This window comes from Theropithecus gelada, chromosome 5, assembly GCF_003255815.1.
Source record: "Theropithecus gelada isolate Dixy chromosome 5, Tgel_1.0, whole genome shotgun sequence".
Taxonomy (NCBI): Eukaryota; Metazoa; Chordata; class Mammalia; order Primates; family Cercopithecidae; genus Theropithecus; species Theropithecus gelada.
In genome coordinates, this window is record NC_037672.1 from 77,506,230 (window position 1) to 77,532,730 (window position 26,501).

Below are 26,501 nucleotides of genomic sequence, written 5' to 3' on the forward strand. Positions count from 1 at the left end.
TATAAATGAACTAATTGTTGGAAAAATTTTAGTGTATCTTATGCAACTGATAATTTATGTTTTATTTTTAGTAATTCATTTATATTTACTACTTGCTAGACAAAATAATTCTCACCAAATTTTTCTAAAATATTCTGTTAACTTGACATATATCACAAATATCCATTAATATTAGTACAAGTGGAGCAAAGAAATGCATTTTCTTAGTGATATCAAAATAGTATTTGTAAAATGCTACTATTACCATCTCCTTATGCCTTAGTTTAGTGAGGTCCAAGTTCTTGTCTCACAACCAAGGAGAATAAGACACATGGTCACCAGACAGTGGTTAGGGCAGAGTGGGATTTATTAAACAACAGAAAAGCTCTCAGCAGCTAAAGGGTACCTGAAGAGGGTTGCCAGAAATGGGGCTGAATTCTGGGTCTTTTATGTGGCAAAGACAAGGAAGTCTTCTGTGGCTTACACCCTAAGGGGAGGGTTAAATATCCCCCTGGGGTTATTGCATCGGCACATGCCTGGGGTTGGCTATAGATACTCCATCTTGGCTATTACCCATGAGTGCCAAACGAAAACCTGCAGAGGGGGGAAGGTTAAGCCACAATACTAATGGCACTATCAGTTCAGGATCAGGATCAATTTAGTATGCATCTTGGTTCTTGTCTGCACCTGCACGGGTGCACCTGTGCTGGAGAGTTTCTTCTGAGTAAGCATCTTGGTATAGGGGGAAGTTCTCAACCACATTTCCTCCTGCCAGCTACATAACATGGGTGGTACAGGTGTGTTCTTGTAGGCATTGTCCCTCTTGCAAGACCCTCCATCTCTATCTGCCAAATCAGCCCCTATCTACCTCCTCTCTCATTCCCCACTCTGGAGTGTTAACCCTAACTACCATTAGGAGGAACAGGGAGATAACTGCTCTGGCTTTTTCAGGCTGTGAGAGGGTGTAGTTCCAGAAAGGCAGAGGGATTCTCATAAGGTCCTAATTCTAGTCTTTGGTAAGCCCTCCAGTATGCACACTTGAAAGTGCTTATTCCTCCATTCTCCCGTATTATCATTAGGATCCTATTTAGGATCCTTCAATGATATTGCTGTCTTTCCAACTGGTTAAGGCCTTCTCCTGTCTCTGATATTATATGAGTACGAAGCTCATATTCAAATTTCTTTACTGCTTGCAAGGCTGCCTGTTTCTCAGCAGTCATCAGAGTTTGATTTAAGAGTAGCATATCGTTCTTTTAGAACAGTTTAAATACCTGGGTTAAATTCTGGAAGGCCTCTATAAATGAGTGATGTTGGGACTTGCCCAGAGTGAACATTAGAGTCTGAGGGTAAAAGGAGTCCCAATGATCCAGGTTGCTATTAAGGGGAGTGCAGGTTGAAGATGGATTGTTACACATATGGAAAGAGAGGGGAGAAAAGGCATTCCTTAGTCTGTCTTCCACTTTTAGGGTGAACTTGGAGTGGGACAGAGAGAGAAAAGGCATCTCCTTTCTCCTCTCCTCCTCCTCGTATCCTCTGGGTTCCAGCAACCTATATAGGCGTCACCTGTGGATGCAAGTGTGACCTCCAACAACAGACCATGAGGGCTGGAAGGTAGGAATAGTCACACTTACCTATGCTGCACGCTAGCTCTCCAGTGTTGACTACCTTTGGGGTCCCTCAGATCTATTTCTTCTTTTGGGCTTCAGACCCAAAGCTTCCCACTTGAAACTTGGAAAATACATTGAAGTAATTGAATTGGGGCAAGAAACATTACTGGAGGTGGGTGTCCTTAAATCTTTAAGGAGCATCCGTTGACTGATAGGTAATGGACAGAGCCAGATCATAGCATTCAAGGAAATGAAAGTGACCGACCTCCAAAACTAGTCCCTTCTTCCTGCCCAGGGGTTGTTATTCTTGGAGTAAGAATAGGTGTCTTTGAAAATGTAGGGGTTGGCTTGGCTAATTCTGTGTGCTAGTAGCCAGGGAATTAGGGCTCCCCTGGATCCACAGAAACAAATCCTTGCCTTATCAGGCACCTTGACAAAGTTTGGAATGTTAGTCTGTAACTTTATGTCCAAATCCTTTTCATACAGAGGTTTGAAAGAGAGGAGTTTGGGGCTTGGTGTGCATCCCTCAAAATAAGCCTCCTAGAATGAGAAAATTGATTTCTTGCATAGTGTACACTTCTGTGCTTACTGAGCATTGCTGACATCTCTCATGGAAAAAAAGAAGCAGCCTAAATGGAGAGGAAAATAGTCACCCAGGGAGAAATAGCCTCCTGTACAGTGCCAGTCGGTCTTCTTGACAGGAGAAAGGAAACTCTCTAAATCTTCATATATCCCTTGTTCTAAGAACAGGTAAAAGTGACGTTGTTCTGGGTTACACTTCTGATGAGTAAGCAAGCTACTCAATTTTCCCAATAATATTATCTCTCCTGCTTGCAAAAAACATACATAACATTGAATATAAAGAAGGGAGAACAACCATCATAGTCTCAAAAGAAAGAAAATGTGATAAAAAATACTGGAAATCTTTATCCAACACCATAATGGGCTGTCAGGTACTGGAACCAGTCCAAGGACCTTTGCGTAACACCAAAATGTAGCTTCAGTCAGACACCTTCAGTTGCCCCAGGACATCCTTCTAAGTCCCACACAACAGCTAGAGCTTCATGAAAGGAAACTGGATTGGAACAGAATGAACATTGCCAAAACCCATGGATGAAGAAGTTTTGACAAAGTCCTCATCAGTAAGCTTGTCCTCTGAGTCTTGTAGGAGCAACAGCCATGCTGTTCACTCTTAAGTAGCTGAGAGAGGGCCAGTGCTTTGTTTGGTTTCGTATAATAAAGAGAACCAAGAGCTCTTGGAAATGGAAGTAAAGAAGTCTGCTCTTATTCACCCTGCCCATGATCCCGAGCAATCCCGCAAAATCTTGCTGTCTCCTTATTCCTTAGTTTAGTGAGGTCCGAGTTCTTGTCCCACGACTAGGAAGAATAAGGAACATGGACACCGGAGAGTGCATAAGGCAGAGTAGCATTTATTAAGCAATAGAAATGCTCTCAGCAGCAACAGGGAACCAGAATAGGGTTGTAAGAAATGGGGCTGAGTCCTCAGTCTTTTATGTGGCAAAGGCAAGGAAGTCTTTTGTGGGGTCCACCCTAAGGGGAGGGGTAAAATTCCCCCCAGGAGTGTTGCATCTGTGCATGCCTGCATGCCTAGGGTTGGCTATAGCTACTCCATCTTGGTTATTACTCATGAGTGCCTAAGAGAAACCCATGGAGTGGGGAGGGTTAAAGCACAATGCTAATAGCATTATAATGTGGTCAGGATCATTTTAGGACACCCCTGGTCCTTGTCTGTGCCTCTGTGGGTGGATGGAAAGTCCCTTCTGAGCAAACATCTTGGTATAACAGGAACTTCTTGACTATATTTTCTCCTGCTAACTGCATAACAGGGGCAGTGCAGGCACACAGTCCACAGGTGTTGGCCCTCTCCTGAGACCCTCCCTCTCTGCCTGCCAAATTATCCCCTACCTGGCTTCTCTCTCACTATTATATTGTGCAAAGAAATATTCCATTTATTTAGCTTAGACAATTTGTACCATTTTATGTATAAATGCTGCAGTGTCTAATATAAATGTATGGGGTGGTTTCAAATTGTGACATGCATATAATATAAATGTTTATGTCACAATTGAAATACATATTACATATTTTTCCTAACTTTTATATTGTTTTGTTTTGCTTGCAGAGTTGTGCCTTTTACTGGGGATTTACTTCTTGGATTGCCTACTACATTAATCATCCACTGTATACACCACCATGTATGTAGGGTTTCTTCTTAACTAACCCTGTACTAAAGGACCAACCTAAAAACTCTATTTTAAATGACATACATAATATGAAGAGCAGAGCATAAAGGAATAAGTAAAAAATGAAACAATTTGTTTTAAAATTGCTTTCATATTTCTTTAAATGTTTATGTAGGCCTAAAAGACCAATTTGACCTATATATTTTTATTTATTTTGTTTCTACATGAACCACCAAAAACATTAGTAGGTTGTAAACCTCTAAAAAACACAGCTAATAAAATAAAAAAGCAACAATTAAAAAGAAAATTATTATATAATTATACAATCATATGCTAATCAGCTATCAGGTATTTTAAAAGTAAATGATAAACATTTAATTATTCTTTTAAATATAATTCAACCAAAAATAGGGGACAATTTTTCTGTTACATAATAGTTTCTGTTTATGATTTAATTTACTAAAGTATCTTGGCTGTTGACTCAGATGAACAATTTGGTTGAATGTACACTGGATGAAACCTAATTCTTTGGTTCTTAATCTTCAAGAAAAAAGGTTGCCCTCATCAAGGAATTTCATTTCTTCCTTCAATGTGGACTTTTCTCTCCTCAGTTTTTACTGTAGCACATAAGGCACAAAATGTAAAACTCAATAATTAAATGGTTTCTCATTTATTTGACAATTATTTTTGCAGGCTATTTCTGGTGTTTACAAAGTTTAAAATAAATGGAAATAAATGGTATAATCAAACTTTATTTTTAATTTTAGAAAATCACTTAAACTTCCTTAATTTCTTGGCTGAAGTTGTAATATAGAGTTACAATGTTCAGGGCCTTCACTAAAATCAACAAATCTAGTTCAGTCCGGAAAGTGAAGTCATTGATTTCAGTGATTAAAACTTCAGCTGGTCTTAATAGTAACAATTAACTCTGAATATTGAAAGTGAAAATTTCCTGTATCTTCTAATTTTTCAAATATTTTATAAGATGTACTTATTATCTTTATAACCTTAACACATAGATGTATTGCTCCAGACTATGTTAATAAGATATGCCAGGGCCGGGCGCAGTGGCTCAAACCTGTAATCCCAGCACTTTGGGAGGCCGAGACGGGCGGATCACGAGGTCAGGAGATCGAGACCATCCTGGCTAACACGGTGAAACCCCGTCTCTACTAAAAAATACAAAAAACTAGCCGGGCGAGGTGGCGGGCGCCTGTAGTCCCAGCTACTCGGGAGGCTGAGGCAGGAGAATGGTGTGAACCTGGGAGGCGGAGCTTGCAGTGAGCTGAGATCCGGCCACTGCACCCCAGCCTGGGCGACAGAGCGAGACTCCGTCTTAAAAAAAAAAAAAAAAAAAAGTTATGCCTCTGCAAAATTCTTCATTTCCATATTGGGTACAAAATAATAATAGTAATTAATTTTGTTAATATATGTAAAACATTTATTGAAAACTGAATGTTAATAACTGTAAATATGCTATATATTTTTAATTTAAAACATTATTTTGTGGCTTTAATATTCCCTATTGAAGGCTAGAAAAATGATGCCATGAAAAGATAATTTCACTATGCTCAAGATCTTTAAATGCATAAGATATAAGTAGGACTCAAATTCTGTGAAAATGTATTATAGCATTTTAATACTGATGACAAGTGGAAAATGAATATCTTGCCTAGGAAGTCCACACTTAACATGGTTGTAATATACATGAGCTATAGCCATTATGCTTTAGTTAAATCATGTTAAATAATAATATGACTTCTAAAACAGTATATGATAGAATAAGTTGCTTTTTCCTTTAACAGAGAAACTATAAATTAACTTTTGTTAAGGCTTCCTATTAGGTACAATGCTAAGCAGTTGACACATTTTGTCTCATTGAATCCACATGAAAATTATACTGTTTGTATCCCAACTTTACAGATGAATAGCTAAACTTCAGAAAATATAGGTAGATTTTCCAAATTTACTCAGCAAATAAGTGGAAAAGAATCTATAACGTAGCTACAGATAGCAGTAAACTGTGCAAGAGGTTAGCCAATCCACAGTCAGTCAGACACATAAATTCTGCATAGACATTATCATGGAGATCCCCTTCACAAAAATAAGCACGTCACCTTTATCTTGAGTTTTGACCCAGATAGTAGAGCCTCCTATTTCTTAAAGTGTTAGTTATATGGGCTTAGGAGACCTAATACACATTTTTGACAAATAACAGGACCCAGAGACTCCCTCTAATTTGTTCCATGCTTATGCCATTCATTGTTTTTTTTTTGTAAAATTTCACCCTTTTCTATATTTATGGGGCAAAAGACCTTCCCTTTCATTTCTTATTAGTTTCTAAGACTTTGATAGAATATTTTCCCGTTTCAACACTTTGATTATAATTAATAGATTTATTTTAATTTTACAAATTGATTATATATTACATCATAAAAATTCAATTCTGTACTCACAAAGTAGAAATAGCACAAACTACATTATCTTTAGATGAGATAAAATAAGCCTTAAAAATATAATATAGGCACACAAAAATTTTAAAACAAAATGAGGTGATATTTAAAAGCACTTCCTACATTATTTTAACAGTAAAAGATATAATAATAATTATAGAGCAACTATGACAAGGTAACAAAAAAGAAAATAGTACATATTAAAGCTATTTTCAGCAAAGCACTTATAATCTTAATAAATAATCATATTTAAGGAAGATGAAATGAAACAATTCACATAAATCAGTAATTCCTTTAATTTTTGTTTTAATATATCTTACTTTGCTGCATTAAATCCATCTGCTTAAGGTTGCAAAACAGAAAATTGATCCAATTTTTATGTTGTTCCTCTTGAAAATTTTCATTAAATTATGCATGCTTACAACATAGTTTCCCTCATTTTACCCTCAAAATTAGAAAAAGAAAAGTTATTGGATTTTTGGATTTTACCTGTTTAATCTTTAATCACATGTTCTTTATTTTCACTTTATATAAGATATGTCCCTTCAGCATACATAATGAAGTCTTTAATTTAGGATATTGTTTCTTACATTATGGCCATGATTATTATTTTTTCTGGTTTTCTGTTGTTTTTGTTGTCATAGTTGACACTACTGTTCTTTGTGCTCTATGCCAACCGGTCTTTTTCCAATTTCTTTCTTAATTCTCCTTGGTAACAGTGTTTGACTTTTATCACAATTATCACCACAATCTATTCTCATCAAATTTGGCCTCATAAAGTTAATAGCATCTGTACATTAATACATAAAAGCTAACTTAACTGAAAAACATGTTGTATGCATATTTCCAACACATATTCTACTAGAAAATTTATTTTCCAACTTCTTGAATAATATTTAAATACAAATAAATGAAATACGTTATCAAAATTGTAAAACTGCCCAATGGCAGGAATATTTTAATATCCCCATATCAGAATGTATAGGTTCAAAAATCTTAATATATAAATGTCTACCCTCAACATAATCAAAGAATAATGACCTATTAGGTTATTTTTACCTATCTGAATGTGAAACATTATATAAATTATAAAATATTATTAAATAATAAGTGTTATAATGACTATTGTAAAGAGAAAGTTTATTTCTTTTTACACTACCTATAACTTTTTTTGGAAATAAATATGAAAAATGTTAGACTCTTCACTTGATACTTTTTATTATCACATCATTTTTCATTTTCATTTAAAAATAAGAATAAGGCATATGTTTACTGTCCTCTGACTAATGTGCTCTGAACTCTCTCTTCTTTATATTAATGCCTATCCATTTTTATAAATCAAAGCTTAATTGTGTACTTAGAAGAATCCTCCGTGATCTCCCATATTACAAAATATCCTTTTTGGTTATTTTATTAAATACTACATAGGTCTGTATAGTAGCACTTATCGATCTTGCAAACTTCCATTTGTTATCATGTGATTAGTACTTTTCCAGGTCAGAATATAAGTTCAATTAAGATTGCCTTCATCTTTTTCTGTAGTTTATCACAAGCACACAGTTCAGTGCCTGTCATGCGAATTCTTGATAACTATAGTTGAATAAGTAAAATTACATTGAATAGTAGGTATAAATAAAATAATTATGGCTGATACAGATGCATATCAACCAATTGTGATTTGTCAAGAGCAGAATGTTTAATTATATGGCAAAAGTGGTGTAACATTATGTTAAGAGAAAAGTTATACAATTGTTATATCAAATATTATAAAAATATACAACATATATGAATATGTCAAGGGGGAAAATTGTAATATTCACTGACTTTCTATGGTTGATGAGATTTTTGTCCATTTTATTTGCCCTTACCACTTTTCTCTATTTCTCAAATATTCTCTGTTAATATATTTTATTTTACTATTAGATATACAAACTTCACAAAAACAAAACTTCCAATTCATGTACATGTGGTTTGTATACATATTCTATGAATATTTATCTATGAAAAATACTTATATAACCTTTAACCAAAATGTACTTTTAAATTTCTACCCCAGAAAAACAGAATTTAGTAAAAGATTTATACATAAAGATGTTCAAAGCAGTATTATTTATCACACATAAAATTAAAGTGAACTTTTCAGTCATTCTATAATTAATGTTGTAAGAACTAGCCGTGTCATGCATTATTATGAAGATTCAATTACAGTTATGACAATGAGTGTTTAGTAATATTGAAAAACCTTTAAACATATTGTTAGGTGAAAAATGCACGTTTTAAAATGAGGGATAATATTTTTATATGTAGATGTAAATGTGTTTACATAAATACAATTTACATGGTCACATACACAAAACAAGAAGATAGGAATGAAACTTAATAAACATGATGATAAGTTTATCAAATATTCTATTTTTATTATTATTGAATATTCCAACGTTTCCACCATGAACAACCCTGCCTTTAGAACATTGCTTTGAATGGTGCTTTCTACATTACTCTTTATCTGCCCTTTGGAACTTAACCTATATTTTTCTTTATTTTAAGGTAAGACAAGTAATACATCATGTATTTTGTATAATAAAAATATAAAATACTTATAATTCTACCTGTTACAAAACATCAATATATAAAGCAAATGACTGTAATCAGCATTTTTCTTTTTATTGTTAAACATTAAAAATGAGAGTTATTTTGTGTGCCATTATATGCTTAGCCATACTTAAGTGTGCTTTTTAAATGGGACAAATACTAAATCTGCCTTCAAGGTGTTTAATAATACAAATTAGTAATATATTCCATTTGTAATTTAAATATCATTATGATACTAAAAAAAAAAAGTACATGTGGAAAAAAAAGTCAACGCTTTAGATTGCAAAAGTATCATCCCAAAAGGTGAATTACATACTAGAGAGTTCTACTGATTATAGAATAATTATACGCAATAAATACTGACTGAATTATGTCTATATGTTTGACAATCCAAACTATGAGTATCTGCATGACATATTCTTTTTCTATTCTCCAGCATTTGGAAACAGGCAAATCACAGTATCTGCTATCAATTTTCTGGTATGTATCACATATATATTTTGCTATTCATGCTCTAATTTTGTTATTATTAAGAAGAAAAACAGACTGTATCTGAGGATTTGCCATGTAAAAAATATGATATATATTTATATAATATACGTAATGATATAAAATGAAGTAAATAAAATAACTTTCTATAATCAAGTATTTAGCTCTCTAAATTTTATAATCAAAATGTTGTAGTCATCTGTAACATTTGATTAGTATTATTTGAAATATAATAAATATTTGAAAAATATATATTCAGTGATCCTACTGTATGCACATTTACCAACCTATAAAGAGCAAAAATTGTTTGCAAATCTTACAGATAAACACCTCAAAAACACTTTGTCATAACTGTTAATTTAACTAATTCAAGATGAACACAGAGTTTGCCTTTTTAATAAAACCTGGCCCTTTCTAAACTGTTCTCATTCAATTTCTTTAGATTGTTCTATGTAAATAAACATGTATATAGATAAAATTGTGTGAAAATCAATCTGGGTACCCAAGACTCTTGATTATTTCTAAAATGCATTAATTATTTCATCTGACACTTTTTTTTAATGCTTGTATGCTCTATAACTCCTTGCTTTCATTCTGTGTTCATGTTCTCCTTTCATCCCTGTCATTGATAAATTAGTGAACTCCTATAATTCATCTCCAAATTCATATTTCTTTCAAAGTTTGTGTTCAACAACTTATTTCTAACCATTTTATACAGGTCATAAATCACCCACCACACTTTGTAAGGAGTTCTCACATGACCTTCTCTTGCTTTCTCTCTCTCTACATATCTTTAGTTAATAGTTTAAGTAAGTATGTACTCCAGTGTGTTGGCTTTGAAAAGGACAGATCTTGTTTTTGTCTTTTCAGCATATAGTTTGGCATAGCAGGAACTCATTATTTGTTTGAATAAATGGCACAGAGTATTTATGTATTTGGAATTTCTTCAACAATATGTTGAAAATATATCACAGCATTGTAATTTTCCAATAGTGCATACTGTTCAAGGGGAGGAATTCTGTGTTTCATGTGTTGTTACAGCGTTATGCAATGTTGTATACAGTGTACTACAACCCCTCTTGTATTAAGACTAATGTTCTGATATTAACTACTCAGTAAATCTGACGGAAGAGAAGAATAAATTTTTGGATAAAAAAATAATAACTGCCTATTTGTTGGTAATTTTTGTATGTTTTAGATTAATATCTGATTATTCCTCTGCTTTTTATCCTTATGATGTTGTCCACTTTTTCAAAAAAAATGTGGGTTATAATTTTTTCTGTGTAATTAAGACAACTCCCTTTTCATATAATATTATTGATTTCTTCCCTTTTCTCCAATATAATATGGCTATGTATGTATTTATTCCCTCTTCTCAAATGTGAATGACTATACTATAAAATAAAACTTTTAATGAAAGTCATATCTTTTATTAAAAAGTTATGTTATACACGTTATAATATTTTTCTTAAAATATTGAGACATAATTAGACATAAGCAAAATTCTAATAGCTTGCAATTATACTTTTTTTTTCTCAGAGACTCAAAATTTCTGCCTTCTTATTAAGCTACTGCTTTTTCCTCTTCACATAGCACTTTATTAATCAAGTATATTTCATACAGCCTCAGGTAAAAATCAATAAAGCCCAAGATGCTAAATTAAACAAACACTGATAGATGGTGTAATAGACTATGTCCAATAGAGATGAAGTAGGTAAATGTGATACTTTAATTCCACATTTAAGCACGTAACAAGCATTGTCTATTTCAATAACAGATTTAACAATTTGATAAACTTTAAATTTCTATAATCTTTAGATTTAAATATTTTTTTTAAATGGAAAGTAATATAATTAAAACCTGTGCTTTAATTATAGATAGTATAATATTAAGTATAGGTGAAAACTTCACTTAAAAATGAAAATATTGAATGTAGTTACATTCCATAGAAAAGCAAAATTTAGAAATAAGATAGAATGGCCACTGTGACTTTTTTACACACATGAGTTGTCATGAGAAATCAAGAAGACCTGTTAGTCCTGAAATTTCTTAGTAGTGTTTACTGTTAAGACATATTTAACTTTCACAAATAATACATGATATTAAGATATTAGTGTTAGGAAACTGAATCTAATATAAGACATATTAGATTCATATTAAGCAAAATGTATTGTAAGGAAAACGAAATAATTTACAATGTGTACATAATATGTTGTAAAATCAGGCTCCTATTTTGTGGAAAATTCTTCGATTTTGGTGAGGTTTTTTTTCTCTCTCTATTATATTCAAAGAAATAGTCTATCACTTCTCCCTTGGTTTAAATTATTTCTAACTTTCAACACAAGTTTGATTCCTCAGATACGTCCAGGTATGACAAATCTACAGGAAAAATTAAGGAGAATCAAATACAGGCAAATTTATGAAGGCATCAGATTAACTTTTCACACAAATTTTAGATGCAATCTTGTTTGTCTGATGTAAATATTGTGAATACATTTTATAATTTGATCTCTTTATATTTCCATGACTCTGCCTCATCCTCTGAACCCAATTACACCCAAAAGCCAACAAACAAAAATACCAAAATCACAATTGCAAAACAAAATGTACTTTATATAAAGAGCCTTCCTTTTTTCTTTATCTTCTTGTCCCCTTAACTTTATGTTTACTCTCCAGAAGCTGTTAAAGTTTGCCAATTCTTTGCAGAATGAGGATTTTACCAAAAATGAACTCCTTTTCTTCCCTTTCTCAATGTCTTCAAAATGAAGGAAGTGGGAGGAATTGATAATAAAATATAAGACATGGCTTACAAAGTAATTAAAATAACTCTTTTCCCTGGTTTTGCCTCTGTGTCTTCAGTGTTCTCATTAGTTATTCAGTCACTTACGTGTTTTAAAATTATTCCTAAAATGCAAATAATCTTGGAGAAGAAAAAAAATATGCTTTTATCAAGTAGGTACACCTCTTTTTGTAATATTTAGCTGAAAAGAACCTCGGGTACAGAACTGGTCATTGATTAGTGGAGAGGATGCTGGGAACAACTTATCATAGCTTTTAAAACAGGAGAGCAAGCCTCTACTATATAAACCACACAAAGGCCAAGAAACTGCTCGTGAAATTTGGTGTTTATGGATAAGATACATGAAAAAAAAAGGGTGCCAAAGTTCAGTGCTTTCATTCTCAGCAGTCTACTGAGATTTGGTTGTGACACATTTTCTGATCACTTACCTACCATTGATAGGTACCAATAAAAGGATTTATACTTACTGACTGAAAACAAAGTCTAGTACTCTGTGTGTTTTCATCATTTGCCATTTTGCTCTCATCTCAAATTTCCTGAAGCATCTGATATAAAGAATAACATGCATAGGAACCAACTTTTATACTTAAATTTTTGGGGATCATTACTTATTAAAGATTTATTTGCGGCCGGGCGCGGTGGCTCAAGCCTGTAATCCCAGCACTTTGGGAGGCCGAGACGGGCGGATCACGAGGTCAGGAGATCGAGGCCATCCTGGCTAACACGGTGAAACCCCGTCTCTACTAAGAAATACAAAAAACTAGCCGGGCGAGGTGGCGGGCGCCTGTAGTCCCAGCTACTCGGGAGGCTGAGGCCGGAGAATGGCGTGAACCCGGGAGGTGGAGCTTGCAGTGAGCTGAGATCCGGCCACTGCATTCCAGCCTGGACTACAGAGCGAGACTCCGTCTCAAATAAAAAAAAAAAAAAAAAAGATTTATTTTGCAAACTAGTTGACTAAAGATATAAAATTAATGACAATATTGTGCTTCACTCATTTCATTATAACTTATAATAATTGTCTATTTTGAACTACGACTAATTTACTCCAAATTGTAGAAATATAAGAGTAATGATTTAAATAAAAATCAGCAGTGATTATAAAACTATAAAGATTTCATTTGTTAGAATATGTGATATTGAAGCTAATGTAAAAAGAACTGTGAAAAAATCATGTATGTTTTTAATCATCATTTACTGCAGAGTTAGTATATGTAAACTAACTTTCTTTCTGAAGAGATTTATTTTATGGTGCTATTTTTATGCTATATTTTCATATTTTTGTGTTATACAGTATTGCATGAGAGCTCTATAAATTAAAAAATAATTCTGGTGTTCCCAAAGTTGTGATAATGAAATGGAGCATCATACTAGAGATGAAATAATTTTAAGCCTTAAGTAAATTCCAAAATCAAATGATTTGAATTATTTTTATTGATTGATAATAGCATCTCCTATAGCAAAGTTTATGCATAAAATAATTGTTTCAGGCAACAAATAAATTCATAAAATACATTAAAATATTTAGATATATAATTTCACATTATGCAAGAATATAAATGCAACATCTGAACTTTTATTTAGAGTCTTACCATTGTTTACTTTGAAAAGTGAAAATATATTGGTTAGTATATGTATTTTCAGTTAAACCCAAAATTAACACTAAATGTATTTATTTTAAAGCACAATACATGTTATCATTATGTCTGTATAAAACATAGAAATGTGTATGAATGAGCTTCATAATAGACATCATAGAGGTGCAGAAAGTGCAAATTGAAAAAGGTCTGTAAATTTATGAACTTAGTAATAAAAATTATCATAAGAAAAAATATTTATGAATGCTGAAGCATTGTGATGCTGGCTTACATTGTCAAAAGCAGTTAAGTCTATGTGGATATGCATGATCTATTAAAGTACAAATTGAATTGCCCAAGATCAAAATAGTTAATAAATTTCCTAAGTGAAACTTTGTAATAATTAGCTACAATTGTCCTTATTTTTGAGGTATATTCAGGTATAACAAATAAAACATAAGATATAGTTATTAGTATTATTACTATGATTGTTGCTATAGATAAAGTAATAATGACTGAAACTCTAAACAAACTGAGCGTATGTTATTATCACATTTCTTTCTACATTGGTTCATACTACAGAGATTTACAGTTCCAGTTTTAGAAGACATGTAAGTGTGCTTTCTTGAAGATTCGTCAGACGCTTTTTTTTTTTTTTGTCCATGAAAGCAAGTGTTTATTAGAGAAACACCTTTGTAAGCAAACCATGAGTATATTATTACAACATATTTCTTCATTGGTATCTATTAGGACATATTCGCATGTCTAGCTATAACAGGCAAATATAAGTATGCTTTGCTAAAGATGCATCATAAGCTATTTTCTTTCAGTGAATAAATGTTTGGCAAAGGAAAAAGATGAAAAGTATTAGTGTTAGGAACATTATAGCAATGTCTACATTTCAATTAAATTAATACAATGACTATTTATTACTTATTGCTCCAATGATAAAATTATAAGATATTGCACCTGTCGGCCGGGCACCTACAGACTCATGCCTGTAATCCCAGCTCTTTGGTAGGCTGAAGCGGGTGGATAATTTGAGGTCAGGAGTTTTAGATCAGTCTGCCCAACATGGTGAAACTCCATCTCTGCTAAAAGTACAAAAATTAGTTGGGCGTGGTGGCATGCACTTTTAAACCCAGTTACTCGAGAGGCTGAAGCAGGAAAATTGCTTGAGCCCGGGAAGCAGAGGTTGTAGTGAGCCAAGATCATGCCTCTGCACTCTAGCCTGAGTATCCCTATAGCAAGATTCTGTCTCAAAAAATATGTGTGTGTGTGTATATATATATATATATATATATATATATATATATATATAGCACCTGCCTAAAATTAATAATACAGTATCAATACATATAAAAGTGAGAACGGTTACATTAAAAGATAAAACGGATCATGTTCATTCCTATGAAAATATTGTGAGATTGCAGTATAAGGATTATTTATTTTTATTGTGGAAACCAAAAGGATTTTACTAACACTAAATGACAGAGCCTGACTAATTGATGGCTACCGATTCTATATTAGGACATGTGGGTTTTGTTCTATTGATACATCATTTTCATTTATTTAAGGAAGAGAATGATCAATTTGATGACGCCTGTAAAAAATTAACAATATTTAAATATTGTAAAAGTGGATCATTGCAAGTTGTCCTCCCTCGACCCCTTGCTTTAGTCGTTGGTAATTTGTATCATTCCGCAATGACAGCGGGTTACTGACCAAGACACAATGCCTAACAGTAAAAGACGAACAACTTTATTGCTGAAATCCCACATATTATAATTCAACTGTGTCTTTCAACCTGAGAGAGTGAGATTTAACAGGGTGTACTTTTAGAAAAAAATCATAGGCACAGTATGCTCCATAATACATCACTTCTAGTAATATACATCAACAAAAGTCCTTTGTAGGTTATTAATTTGATACTGTCCTACACTGAACATTGTTAAATATTTAGAAGTACTGATTAAAAATAAAATTAAAAGATCAGAAGAATGAGAGTATAGAGGGTCCTGAAAAAGTAAGCTATTTTATTTACTTTCTTGATCAAAGTATTTATTTAAGCAAAAGATTATTTTTATATGTAGATACTGATTCTTCAATATTATACTGGTTGACAATGTTATGTTTTATATTTATCCTTATAATGATAACTCTAGAAAATAGAATGGATTATTCATTCATTAACATTCTGCTATTATTCAAATGAATGCTAGTTTGAAGCAACAAGTATTCAAATTACTCAATAAAGATTATATAAGTACAAATAAATATTTTCAAATTTGCTTTAATACACACCTGTGCCCAAAAATGTAAAGTTAATTTAAAATTTTATTATGTATCATCCTAAAGTTCATTATTACTTAAAACACTAGCACCTGGTGGAATTTTTTATTAATTATGGGGGAAAAGCACATTACATAATATTTAGCATCTTAACCATTTTAGTGTACACCTTATTAGTGTTAAATATACTCACATTGTAGAGCAAGATTTATTAAATAAATCTAGGCTATCTTGTTCTTGACAACAGAAGCAGTTCTGGCAATGTCCCTGGGTTGCTTATAATTCTGTGAGTGTGTTTAGGAAATGTAAACCTTTTTATTTGATAGGTTAAATTTTTTGACTAAAAGTACAATTATTGAAAATTTTTAATTGTAAATTATTAAGCCATTTAATATTCTTAATTTGTTACACTATTATAGTGTAGGAAAATGATGCTGCTTCTTACATGTAGTGTTCAAGTACTATTTCTTTCTAAATTTATCTGGGCAATGTTTTCTTAGTATTTTTATTATGTTATTATGTGTTTATTGTCTAGAATATCTTGATCATCTGTGTCACTTAAGGCCACACATAGGTAATATGTAGCATCTCATGTTTTATTATGTAAGATAATTTTAACTTTAATAATGTAAAATCAAACTTCTTCATATCATCTGCCCCAAACTTTGTTTATTAAATTTCTTTTTAAACTTATTGTCTGCCAAATGAAGATATATTTAGATAAACATCAATCCAGGAGAAATAAATGTCATGCTGAGAAATAGTCCAGTGTTTCACATTTAATTGCTGTGCAATTATAATCAGTAATAGAACAATACATTGAGTTTTACAGCACTGACTGAGCTTCTTGATCTTACTCAACCCTTACCTAAAAGGAAATTATATCACCAGTTTTATCTAATTCAGTTAACATTGCAAGCTGTATTAGATTCACCCAAAGGTGTAAAAACCAGTACTTAAAATGGAAATTACTAGTTATTGTTGCTCTTTAAAATCCTTAAGAAGTTGCTAAATTGATATTTAAGAATCTCTAAACATAGAGATAAAGTTGTTTTTTTCTCCCCACTCTTACCATGGAAGCATTTCATAAGCAGATAGCAAGATGAATAAACTGGCTTCTTTACCACTTTTTTTTTCCTACTTTTTCTCTCATATTTTTTTTACTTTAGTATGTAATTATATTTTCTTCTAGGTGCAGATTCACCTAATGATAAATTTGGTGTTATTGTAAATCTATCCAGTCTCTAACTAAAACCTACATGCTATTTTTTCATGGCTCATTATTTGGTTAAACAATTGACACTTCAATATTTAGCTTTGTTATAATAAATAAGCAGGAAGAAGAAAATATTTTGATGTTTGAATGAGTATAAAAATATTAATCTCAAAAAATATGTTTCATCAGAAGAATTTTAATTTTGAAAACATTTTTTCACAAATTTTGGTAACTTAACTTGCTTTTTAATGAACATTATATAATAGTTTCTATTTTTGTATTTGGCACTGTGAGTGATGGAAAATAAATATGACAAGCTGTCTAAGTTGAAAGATGTACAAAAGATACAAAGATTAAACAGAAATGTAACAAACCATTAGTTTAGTAATCATGGATTTTGTAGTGCTAACGATTTGTGAGAATGAAGTCTAGAGAAGTGAGATTAATGTAGGATAATCTGCAGAAGTTTTTATTGATTAAATTGGTAACTAAAATTATCACAATAATTTTATTGAGCAAATATGATGTGCAGGGTACTTGACTTCATTCAATTATCATAAATTCTCTAGAGACAGAAATCAACATTTGCATTTGAGTGAAGAAATGAAATTCCAAATGTGAAATTTACTTAATCTTTCATACATAGCAAATGAAATATGTGGTATGTGAATGCAGGTTAATGCCACAAAAGCCCACACACTTATCCACATTGACATGTAAAAATTTCAACTAAAAACGTATTACCTGAAAATTTGGAATTCCACTTTTTCTTTCTAATGATAACTTAAGAAACCAAAAGCCTTTCTATAATTATTTTGTGTAGTTATGTTGCTACAAAATTTGTATTTGCATTGTTTTCTGGATCTTTAAATACGGATTTAATATATTTGGTGTATTTGTTTACATCAGATCCTGGGTGAATTAATTTATTGAAGCTGGTTATTTTAAGTAGCATTTTTACATAACAGTTCTAGATGATGAAAATTGATTTAAATTTTCTCTTTCAATCTATTTTTTCCCTAAAATTTAGAAAGTGTTGAAATATATACCAGTTGTTTATTGTGAGAAACATCCAGAAATTAAAGTCCATAGAACTGTTATTATATATGAAAAATACATACAGAAATGGTTGAAAAGAAGAAAATCAGATATATTTTATGATATTAATAACATTAAAGACACTGATGGGTGCTCAACTTTTGGGATATATTACAAGTTGAATGACGTCAAACAATAAAGATTTAGAATAATATATTCTGTTATTAGTAACATAGTATTTATATGTCAAATACATACCTTGTGTTAAATCAGATAAGGTATATATGGCAGACAAAGGAAGGGTCTTACCCTCACAGGAAACATGTTGCAAACTAGCAACATTATTAGTCTTAGGAGATGGTGGTAATCCTTTGATCTTGCAGGAACATAGTGGCCTATTAACAGGGACAACTAGTAGAGTGTATATGATCAGGAGGTCTTGACAGATAAGCAGCAGGTTTCTTTGTGTGGCAGCACTGCTCACGGTAGGTTTTGTAAACTGAAGTGAAACTAGTTGGAAATCAAACAATCACCATTTCACTAGAAAGAGTTTTACTGTTTATGAACTGAGATTAACATAAACCTATGCCAAATTTGTCTTCAGCAAGAGTTGTCTCTGTATGATCTGAAAGTCTTCCCATAGTAACAAGTACAAAGCTGATTAACAAGACAGTTTAAACCTGATTATCAAACAGTGTGAAAAATATCTTCAGAATTTCCAATTGTTGTGACTAATTATTTTTATTCTATATATGCCAGCAACAGCTTCTTTCATTGTTGTAATTTAAAAAGTACTTCTCCTTATGATTAGAATAAAATATGTATCTTTTGAATCTTTGGGATTAATGTATTACACATAGTTTATATGTCCCTTGAATACATTTTTTTTTAATAGGCAGAGGTATATCACACTGAAAATGTTTAAAATATTTTGCAGATTTGTGAAGCTGGGAATCATTTCATTAATGTAATGTTGTCTCATCCCAATCACACAGGTTAGTTCTATTTTCTTTTTCTTTTCTTTAGAGTGAATTGTGTTAATAATTATTTTTATAATCTTACTTCAAAAAATCTTTAAAAATCAAAATATCAATAGTTAGAAATATGTATGCCACATTTTTCCCTTTTATGTCTAATTTTTCCAAATATTTGAACAAAATCATATTCTCTAGTAATTTTTCTAAAATGAAGTGTGCATGCACACCATCACCCTCCTCACATACACTGAACAACATCACTTAAATATGTAAATAAATGAACTAATGAATAAGAACAAAAGCAGTATAAAATCACTTGATGAATATCCAAATTACTAAACTCTCACTATTCCTCTCATTTGTACAATATTTAAGGTAGTCTCACTATTTCAAATGACTTTTAATTTTTTTTTTTTTAATAATGGTAATCTTTCATTGAAAAACACAATGGCACTGAAATACCAATGCCTGGGAGAACATTTCAAAGTTAGTAGTATATTTAGTTTGGTGCAAAAGTAACTGTGGTTTTGGACCATGAATTTTAAATCATTGTAACTAGTCTCATACACATCTTTATTAATCAAAATAGGAACCATTATAATCAACACATTTTTGCCAATGAGAAATAGTTTATTCCTGTAGTATGAAAATCCATGCTTTAGGATTCAATAAACTCTTGAAAAGCATTTTCTGCCCCCTGCTGATCGTGGAAGCGTTTTCCGTACAAAACATTTTCCAGATGCTTGAAGAAGTGGTAGTCAGTTAGTGAGAGGTCAGGCGAATGTGGTGGATGAGGTAAAACTTTGTAACCCAATTCATTTAACTCTTGAAGTATTAGTTGTGCGATGTGCAGTCAGACACTGTCATGGAGAAGAATTGGGTCCTTTCTGTTGACCAGTGTTGGCTGCAGACATTGAAGTTTTCAATGCATATCATTGATTTACTGAACATATTTCTCAATTATACTGGTTTTGCTAGGATTCAGAAAGCTGTGGTGGATCAGACTGGCAGCAGAACACCAAACAGTGACCATGGCCTTTTTTTGAGTGGGCAAATTTGGCTTTGGGAAGTGCTTTGGAGTTTCTTCTCAGTCCAAGCACTGAGCTGGTCATCACCAGTTATATAAAATCCACGTTTTGTTGCACGTGAAATTCCAATCAAGAAATGGTTCATTGTTCTTACATAGAATAAGGAAACACAACACTTCCAAATGATTTTTTTTTAATATTTTTGATCAGCTTATGAGAAACTGACTTGTCAAGCTTTCTCACCTTTCCAATTTGCTTCAAATGCCAAAGGACTGTAGAATGGTCAATACTGAGTTCTTTGGCAACTTCTCCTGTAGTTGTAAGAGGATCAGCTTTGGTGATTCATCTCAATGGGCCAACGTCAACTTCTGAGGGCCAGTCACTGTGTTCCTCATCTTCAAGCCTCTCACCAAACTTCTTGAAACACCACTGCATTGTGTGTTCATTGGCAGTTCCTGGGAGAAATGTCTTGTTGATGTTGTGAGTTGTCTCCACTGCTTCATGACCCATTTTGTATTTTTTTTTTTTTAAAGGAGTCGCTCTCTTATAGCCCAGGCTGGAGTGCAATGGCATGATCTTGTCTCACTGCAAGTTCTGCCTTCCCGGGTTCAAGCGATTTTCCTGCCTCAGTCTCCTGAGCAGCTGGGATTACAGGCGCATACCATCATGCCTGGCTAATTTTGTATTTTTAGTAGAGACAGAGTTTCACCATGTTGGCCAGGTTGGTCTCAAACTCCTGACCTCAGGTGATCTGCCTGCCTTGGCCTCCCAAATAGCTGGGATTACAGAAGTGAGCCACAGTGCCTGGCCCATGGCCCTTTTGAACTCAATTAAGAAAATTGTTCGAATTTGCTTTTTGTCTAACATCATTTCCGTAGACTAAAATAAACAAAAAATACCAGCAAGTGATAACTCATTAGCAAAAAACATAAAGTGAGAAATGCCAATTAAAATGTTGTATAATATAATCACATTTATTTAATAATGGATTCCAGTATAAAACAGCAAATTCCAACAATGCAAAAACTCAATTGCTTTTATACTCACCTATATATTTGAAAAAGTTTACAGTGTCTCCATTATTTAAAGATATTTTTGGTAAATCAGTCATCTCATTTAGGCTCAATTATATGTAGGGATTCCCAACTGCTTACCCTATATAATATATAATTTAATTGTAAAATCAAATAGAAATGAGAAACATTTGTTTATCATTTGGACTACTTGTTATTAATAATTCAACTGAAAACATAAAGGCATATTTGACTCTTCAATTATGTTTCAACATCAACCTGAATTTCTTAACATTTTCTTGCCTTCCACACTTCTGTCAGGCTAGTGAAACATATAAAACATTTTTTCAGAATAATTGTTACATAAAATAAAATACATATAATTACAAAGGAAAATTATTATATTGAAACAATTGTGAATATATGAAAAAACTAGAATATAAGCATATGTTTGTTATTACAACATTATACAACATTGTGATGAGTACTCAACTTTTTGAGTATTGGTTATAAATTACATATATGCATATTTAAAAAGAAGTGTACTGTGACTTAAAAATATCTGTGCTTCATCTTGGTGAAAAAAATTACACATAAGGCCAATCCTCTTATAGTTTGTGGTCCTCATTTGCAATGGAGTGAAGCCTATATTTCATTAAGAGGTTGAATGCCATTTTTATCTGATCCAAATTCATAGATACATTGAATTTTCTTTGGATGCACGTGAACCACAAGTGAAAAACATCTGAGAGTCTAATTTTTTTTTAGTAGAGAAGCAAAACACAATATAATCTAATAAAATGCTAGCATTGCCAATGTTTAAATATCACAGATTTTAGTCTTAGCTAGGTGACTAGCAATGTAATCAACTCAAGCTTCTTCATTTATCTGGAATATGGTCTCATCATTTGAAAATGAAAATTTTAAGTCATCCAGGAATTTTGAAATTGTTCATGTAAGAAGGCCGCCTTCTTTTAATATTCACTCTTTATCTTGCTTTGTATATTGCTCTTGAGGAGTCAGATGCCAATCTAATTCTCTCTCTTTTGTTAAATGGTGTTTTTTATTTGCTTCAAGGCACAGGTGACTTTTTTTATTATAAAAGTCTATGAATCTTGAGGGAGTGTCTAAGGGTTGATAATTCTCAACCAATTTCCCCAGGATCACTGGGTACTCTTCTAGTAGGTTAATCCTTTATTTATTTATTTATTTTTTATTTTAAAGTTCTAAAACATTTCCTCAAATTACAATTTTAAAATTAGTTTTATTACATTGTGGAGTGTGAGGGGGGTTACACTATACCTATGTTCCTTCTTTTGTCTCTAGCTTCTCCATCACTTTCTCTTTAACTATCTTTGTCCCTTTTTTTTTTTTTTTTTTTTTTTTGGCTATTCTTTTCATCTGCTTAATATCCTCTGTTCTATTGAATGTTACATCCTTAAGCAAATGAAAATGTATTTCATATTACTGGTAAAGTTTCTTCTTTGTCCACAATTTCTTGAGTACAGTCAACTCTTATTTTGTATTATATTTTCTTGTTTTTTTTTTTTTTTCCATATCAATTTTCAGTTTTGGGATTTCTTAATGGTTACATTCTTTGGTAATTGTGTGTGTGTGTTCTGTAAATTTTGTTTTGTTTTCCGTGTGGTGGGTTAGTTTTTGTCTGCAAACAAAAACACTTTCTAGTTTATTCACACAGAAGTATCATGTAAATGCTAATTGATTTACATTAATTATTAAATGTGTGAATTGACCTTGAAGAAAAATAACATAGTTTTTTACAGATGAGGTTACTGAAATCCCTTTAAAAAAAAAAGTGTGTTCTGGAAACAGGAGGTTTTTCATTGTGTCTTCTCATCCTCTAACATCGTTGTTTTCTAAATTCCTTGAATCCCAGAACATGTTTCCTTCCTTCCCTTCCCTTCCCTTCTAAGCTTCCACATGATGCCTTCCCTCTCTGAGCAAACTTCTCTGGGCATCATTTTCTTTCTTAAAAACAATGTCCTCCAAGATGACAACCTCTGGCCTCAACTATTTTCGGATAATTGTATTCAATTTCTCCCTATCCGGGGTTCTGATCTATCAGGTCCCAAATCTTTTCTCAAATTGAACTCTCATCTTCTGATTATGAATTATTAATAGCTACATACTCAATGCATTATTTTTCCTTACATAAAATCTTTATCAGTTCCTGTGTCAGCTCTAAATTTGTGTCTCCTACTCTTGAATTTTTATTCCCTCACTTATATATTACTTGAAGTTTGTTGTAATATCTATTAGATGTGCTTTAGGCATGGTTTATGTCTAGAAGGGAACCATTTAATATTGATTGTACAAAGTGTCATGAGTCATATTCTCAGGTAGCAGAAATTGGTATAAAAGAAGGTTATTAGGAATTATGGAAAAGAGGCAAGGAATGAGAACTATGCCAAAGAGGAAGTTGAGCTGTGATGTAGTCACAAGAATGGTCTTAGTCAACTCTATTGGGTATCTGAAGCTAGAATAACCCTGTAGAGGTGTCAAGAGTTGGAATGGCTGGAGACAGATAAGTTGGATGTGTGTCTACCTGGGGAAGAAAAAGACCTTGTAAGGCAGTTCCCTTTAGTCGAGGACATTTTCTCGGAGGATATGACAGAAGAAAGCTTCAGCAAATGTAGATACTGTGCAAACTACAAAGTATATATATATTCCAATTATTATTTATTTATGATCTGGATAAATTACCACCTTTGTGAACCCACTTTGTCTAACAGTACTTAAAATGTAAAAATGACACTTTTTTCTGGTATATGATTCCCTGAATCAATAAAGTTCTTTTAGTAAAGATCACTGAAATCATTATGATGTGCATTTGTTTTGGTGTTACAATACCTTTCCTCCCAGACTATTCTTCCATCAGTGAGTTTGGAGTCTTAGAACTGATTCACATTCCAATACTGGGAAAGGAATAGTAGATCTGACATAGCACCAGCTGTCTCAAATCTCTTAACTATTCATCTATAATTTATTGTATTTGTCTAAATTTAGCAATAGCATTGTTGGATATCCAACTGTGTAGCTTCTAGGGACATTGTGTTTTATTAGTCAAACATAACTTTCTGCGGGTCAAGCCTCCTATGAACAGGGCACTCATTTTGACTCAGGAACAATTAAGTGCTGTAATTGGAACTGCCTTGATTTTCTAGGGAGTGGTGTGAGGAAGTGTCCTTTAATCCCATTCACTACTAGTCATCTCAGTTCTAAGATGACTTCACTTACAGTCAGCCTGATACAGCAAAAGTCAACATGAATCTTAGTAATGATGGTGTTCCTTTTACTACCATATTCCTCATAGTTTTGAAAAGTGATGTATCATATTGGCTCTCCCATGGAACATGAAAAAAAACCCTGAGACCATGAAATGGGGAAAAATTCCTTGCATAGAAAGAAGTCCTCTCTTTTCATCCTTGCATAGACTATCTGCTCTAGGATTCCTATTTCTCTAAGGCACTTAGCACCTTCTTTCCCAGCCTGCCATGAAAATTCTAACATTTCTTCTTGCTTATTGTGGGCCATTGCTTTGTTCATGCTTCCAGGTACATATTAGTAGTGTGTTTGTACAATCTTAGCAGGATATTTACTCCTGTATTCCAGGACAGTGCTCCCAAAACATAAACAAACCTTTATTCAACTTTATACTTTACCCCTCTTTTCAAACACCCTCAGATTCCAATCCCATGTGTATTCTCCTAAATTTTGTTGGTTCACGCTGGCTGGGTTCTGCAGCTCCTTTGGGGCATTATCTTTTTTTTTTTTCTCTATCATCCCCAGAACAATCTCAGGTAGTTTATATTGTGATATAACCCTAGTTGTAGTGACTAGAAGAAAAGATAGGGGAGATTTTCTAGGGGGTTTTCTTGCAGTGTAGTGCCTTCTGTATTGCTTTTAAGGAAGGGTGTGCTCAACTTTCATAGGGAAGAGTGGGCCACCTCTGCGGGATCAAGGAGTTTATGAAAACCTAGACATTCCAAGATTGTGTGATAAACTTGACTTAACAGATCTGCATTGGATTGGAGTTGGATATTCTTTGGAGTTTGACTACTTTTACAATTAAGACCTGGACCTATTTCTCAGCTTTTTTGCCTTCTTCAGGCCTCTTTGCACACTACCTAGGTGGACCTCTAACTTTCACAACTGCCTTTTAATTGCCAAGTATCAGTTTGTTTTAGATGTCTTTGTCGAGCCATTCAATCACACTTGTAGTATTAGACCAGATAGAATATTGTTTTCAACCACTATAACATAACAACATCCAAGTAGTAAAAGGTTTTTACACTTGGATTGCTACCCTGTACCTTTAGTTATCTGTCTGCACCTACCATCAGCTATGGAGTACACATTGTAGGCCTTATGGTAAGTCATTCAACTCTAAAATGCCATTCCAACATCTGCTTTTTGGGCCATTCCTGGTGCCAAATATCTAAGCTGGGTTTTCTGGAATGCAGATGCCAGGATGGAGATTAATAGTCAAGAAGATTGTTAAGGAGTGGTTTTTATGGATAGAAGAAATAGATCATATTTAGGTAGGAAATTGAGAGCAATATAGTCTCAACAAGTCTCCAGTGATTGCATGGGACATTCTAAAACTGGTATGAAAAATCCATGTTCTCCTGAATTAAGTTAATCAATTTTCAATATTGATCAAATACCGTATTAAGGCTAAATCAGTGAGTGTGACCTTGGGTGAGATTGCTTCCAACTATAGGGAGTACAAAAGTTGAAGGTTCTCTCCCAGTAGCACTCCCCGAAGCAATGGAGTAAACCTTATATGCCTAAAGAAGAACCTGGTGGCACAGCATTTTAATGTAAGGAACCTCCTGACTTTAATTTAATAGAAGCTCTATTATAATAACTATAGGTTGAGAGAACATTTATGAAGAATATAAGTATTAAATTAGTAACTCCTAAACTTATTTAATATTACAGTTAATAGCAACTGTGTATACTTGAAACTATATTATCTATATACATATATTGTTCTGTGTCATAAGGCATATCCATTATTTAATCTACAAAGTAGATCTGGAAAAAATGTAGATTTGTAGACCCTTGATCATTCCGCACCTCTAGGGGCTGAACACTCATAAACTACAGGCTCTAAAGCAGACTATTCCCTGAACCTTCTGCCTCTGAAATTCAGTGACTATAACCTGGGTAGATTCCTCAATTATCTTTATTTTATTAATATACGGACATTACA

At 32.7% G+C, this 26,501-nt stretch overlaps 1 protein-coding gene across 2 annotated transcripts in view; it reads left to right on the top strand.

The window, feature by feature from the left end:
• The window catches only part of TECRL (trans-2,3-enoyl-CoA reductase like), a 142,021-nt gene that overhangs the window by 99,713 nt on the left and 15,807 nt on the right, over positions 1–26,501 (top strand). For both annotated transcript variants that reach the window (XM_025386038.1, XM_025386037.1), the window contains exons 7-9: positions 3,730–3,802; positions 9,272–9,315; positions 19,182–19,239. In XM_025386038.1, coding sequence (XP_025241823.1) covers positions 3,730–3,802; positions 9,272–9,315; positions 19,182–19,239 — 175 coding nt within the window. The remainder of the gene's footprint in view (positions 1–3,729; positions 3,803–9,271; positions 9,316–19,181; positions 19,240–26,501) is intronic.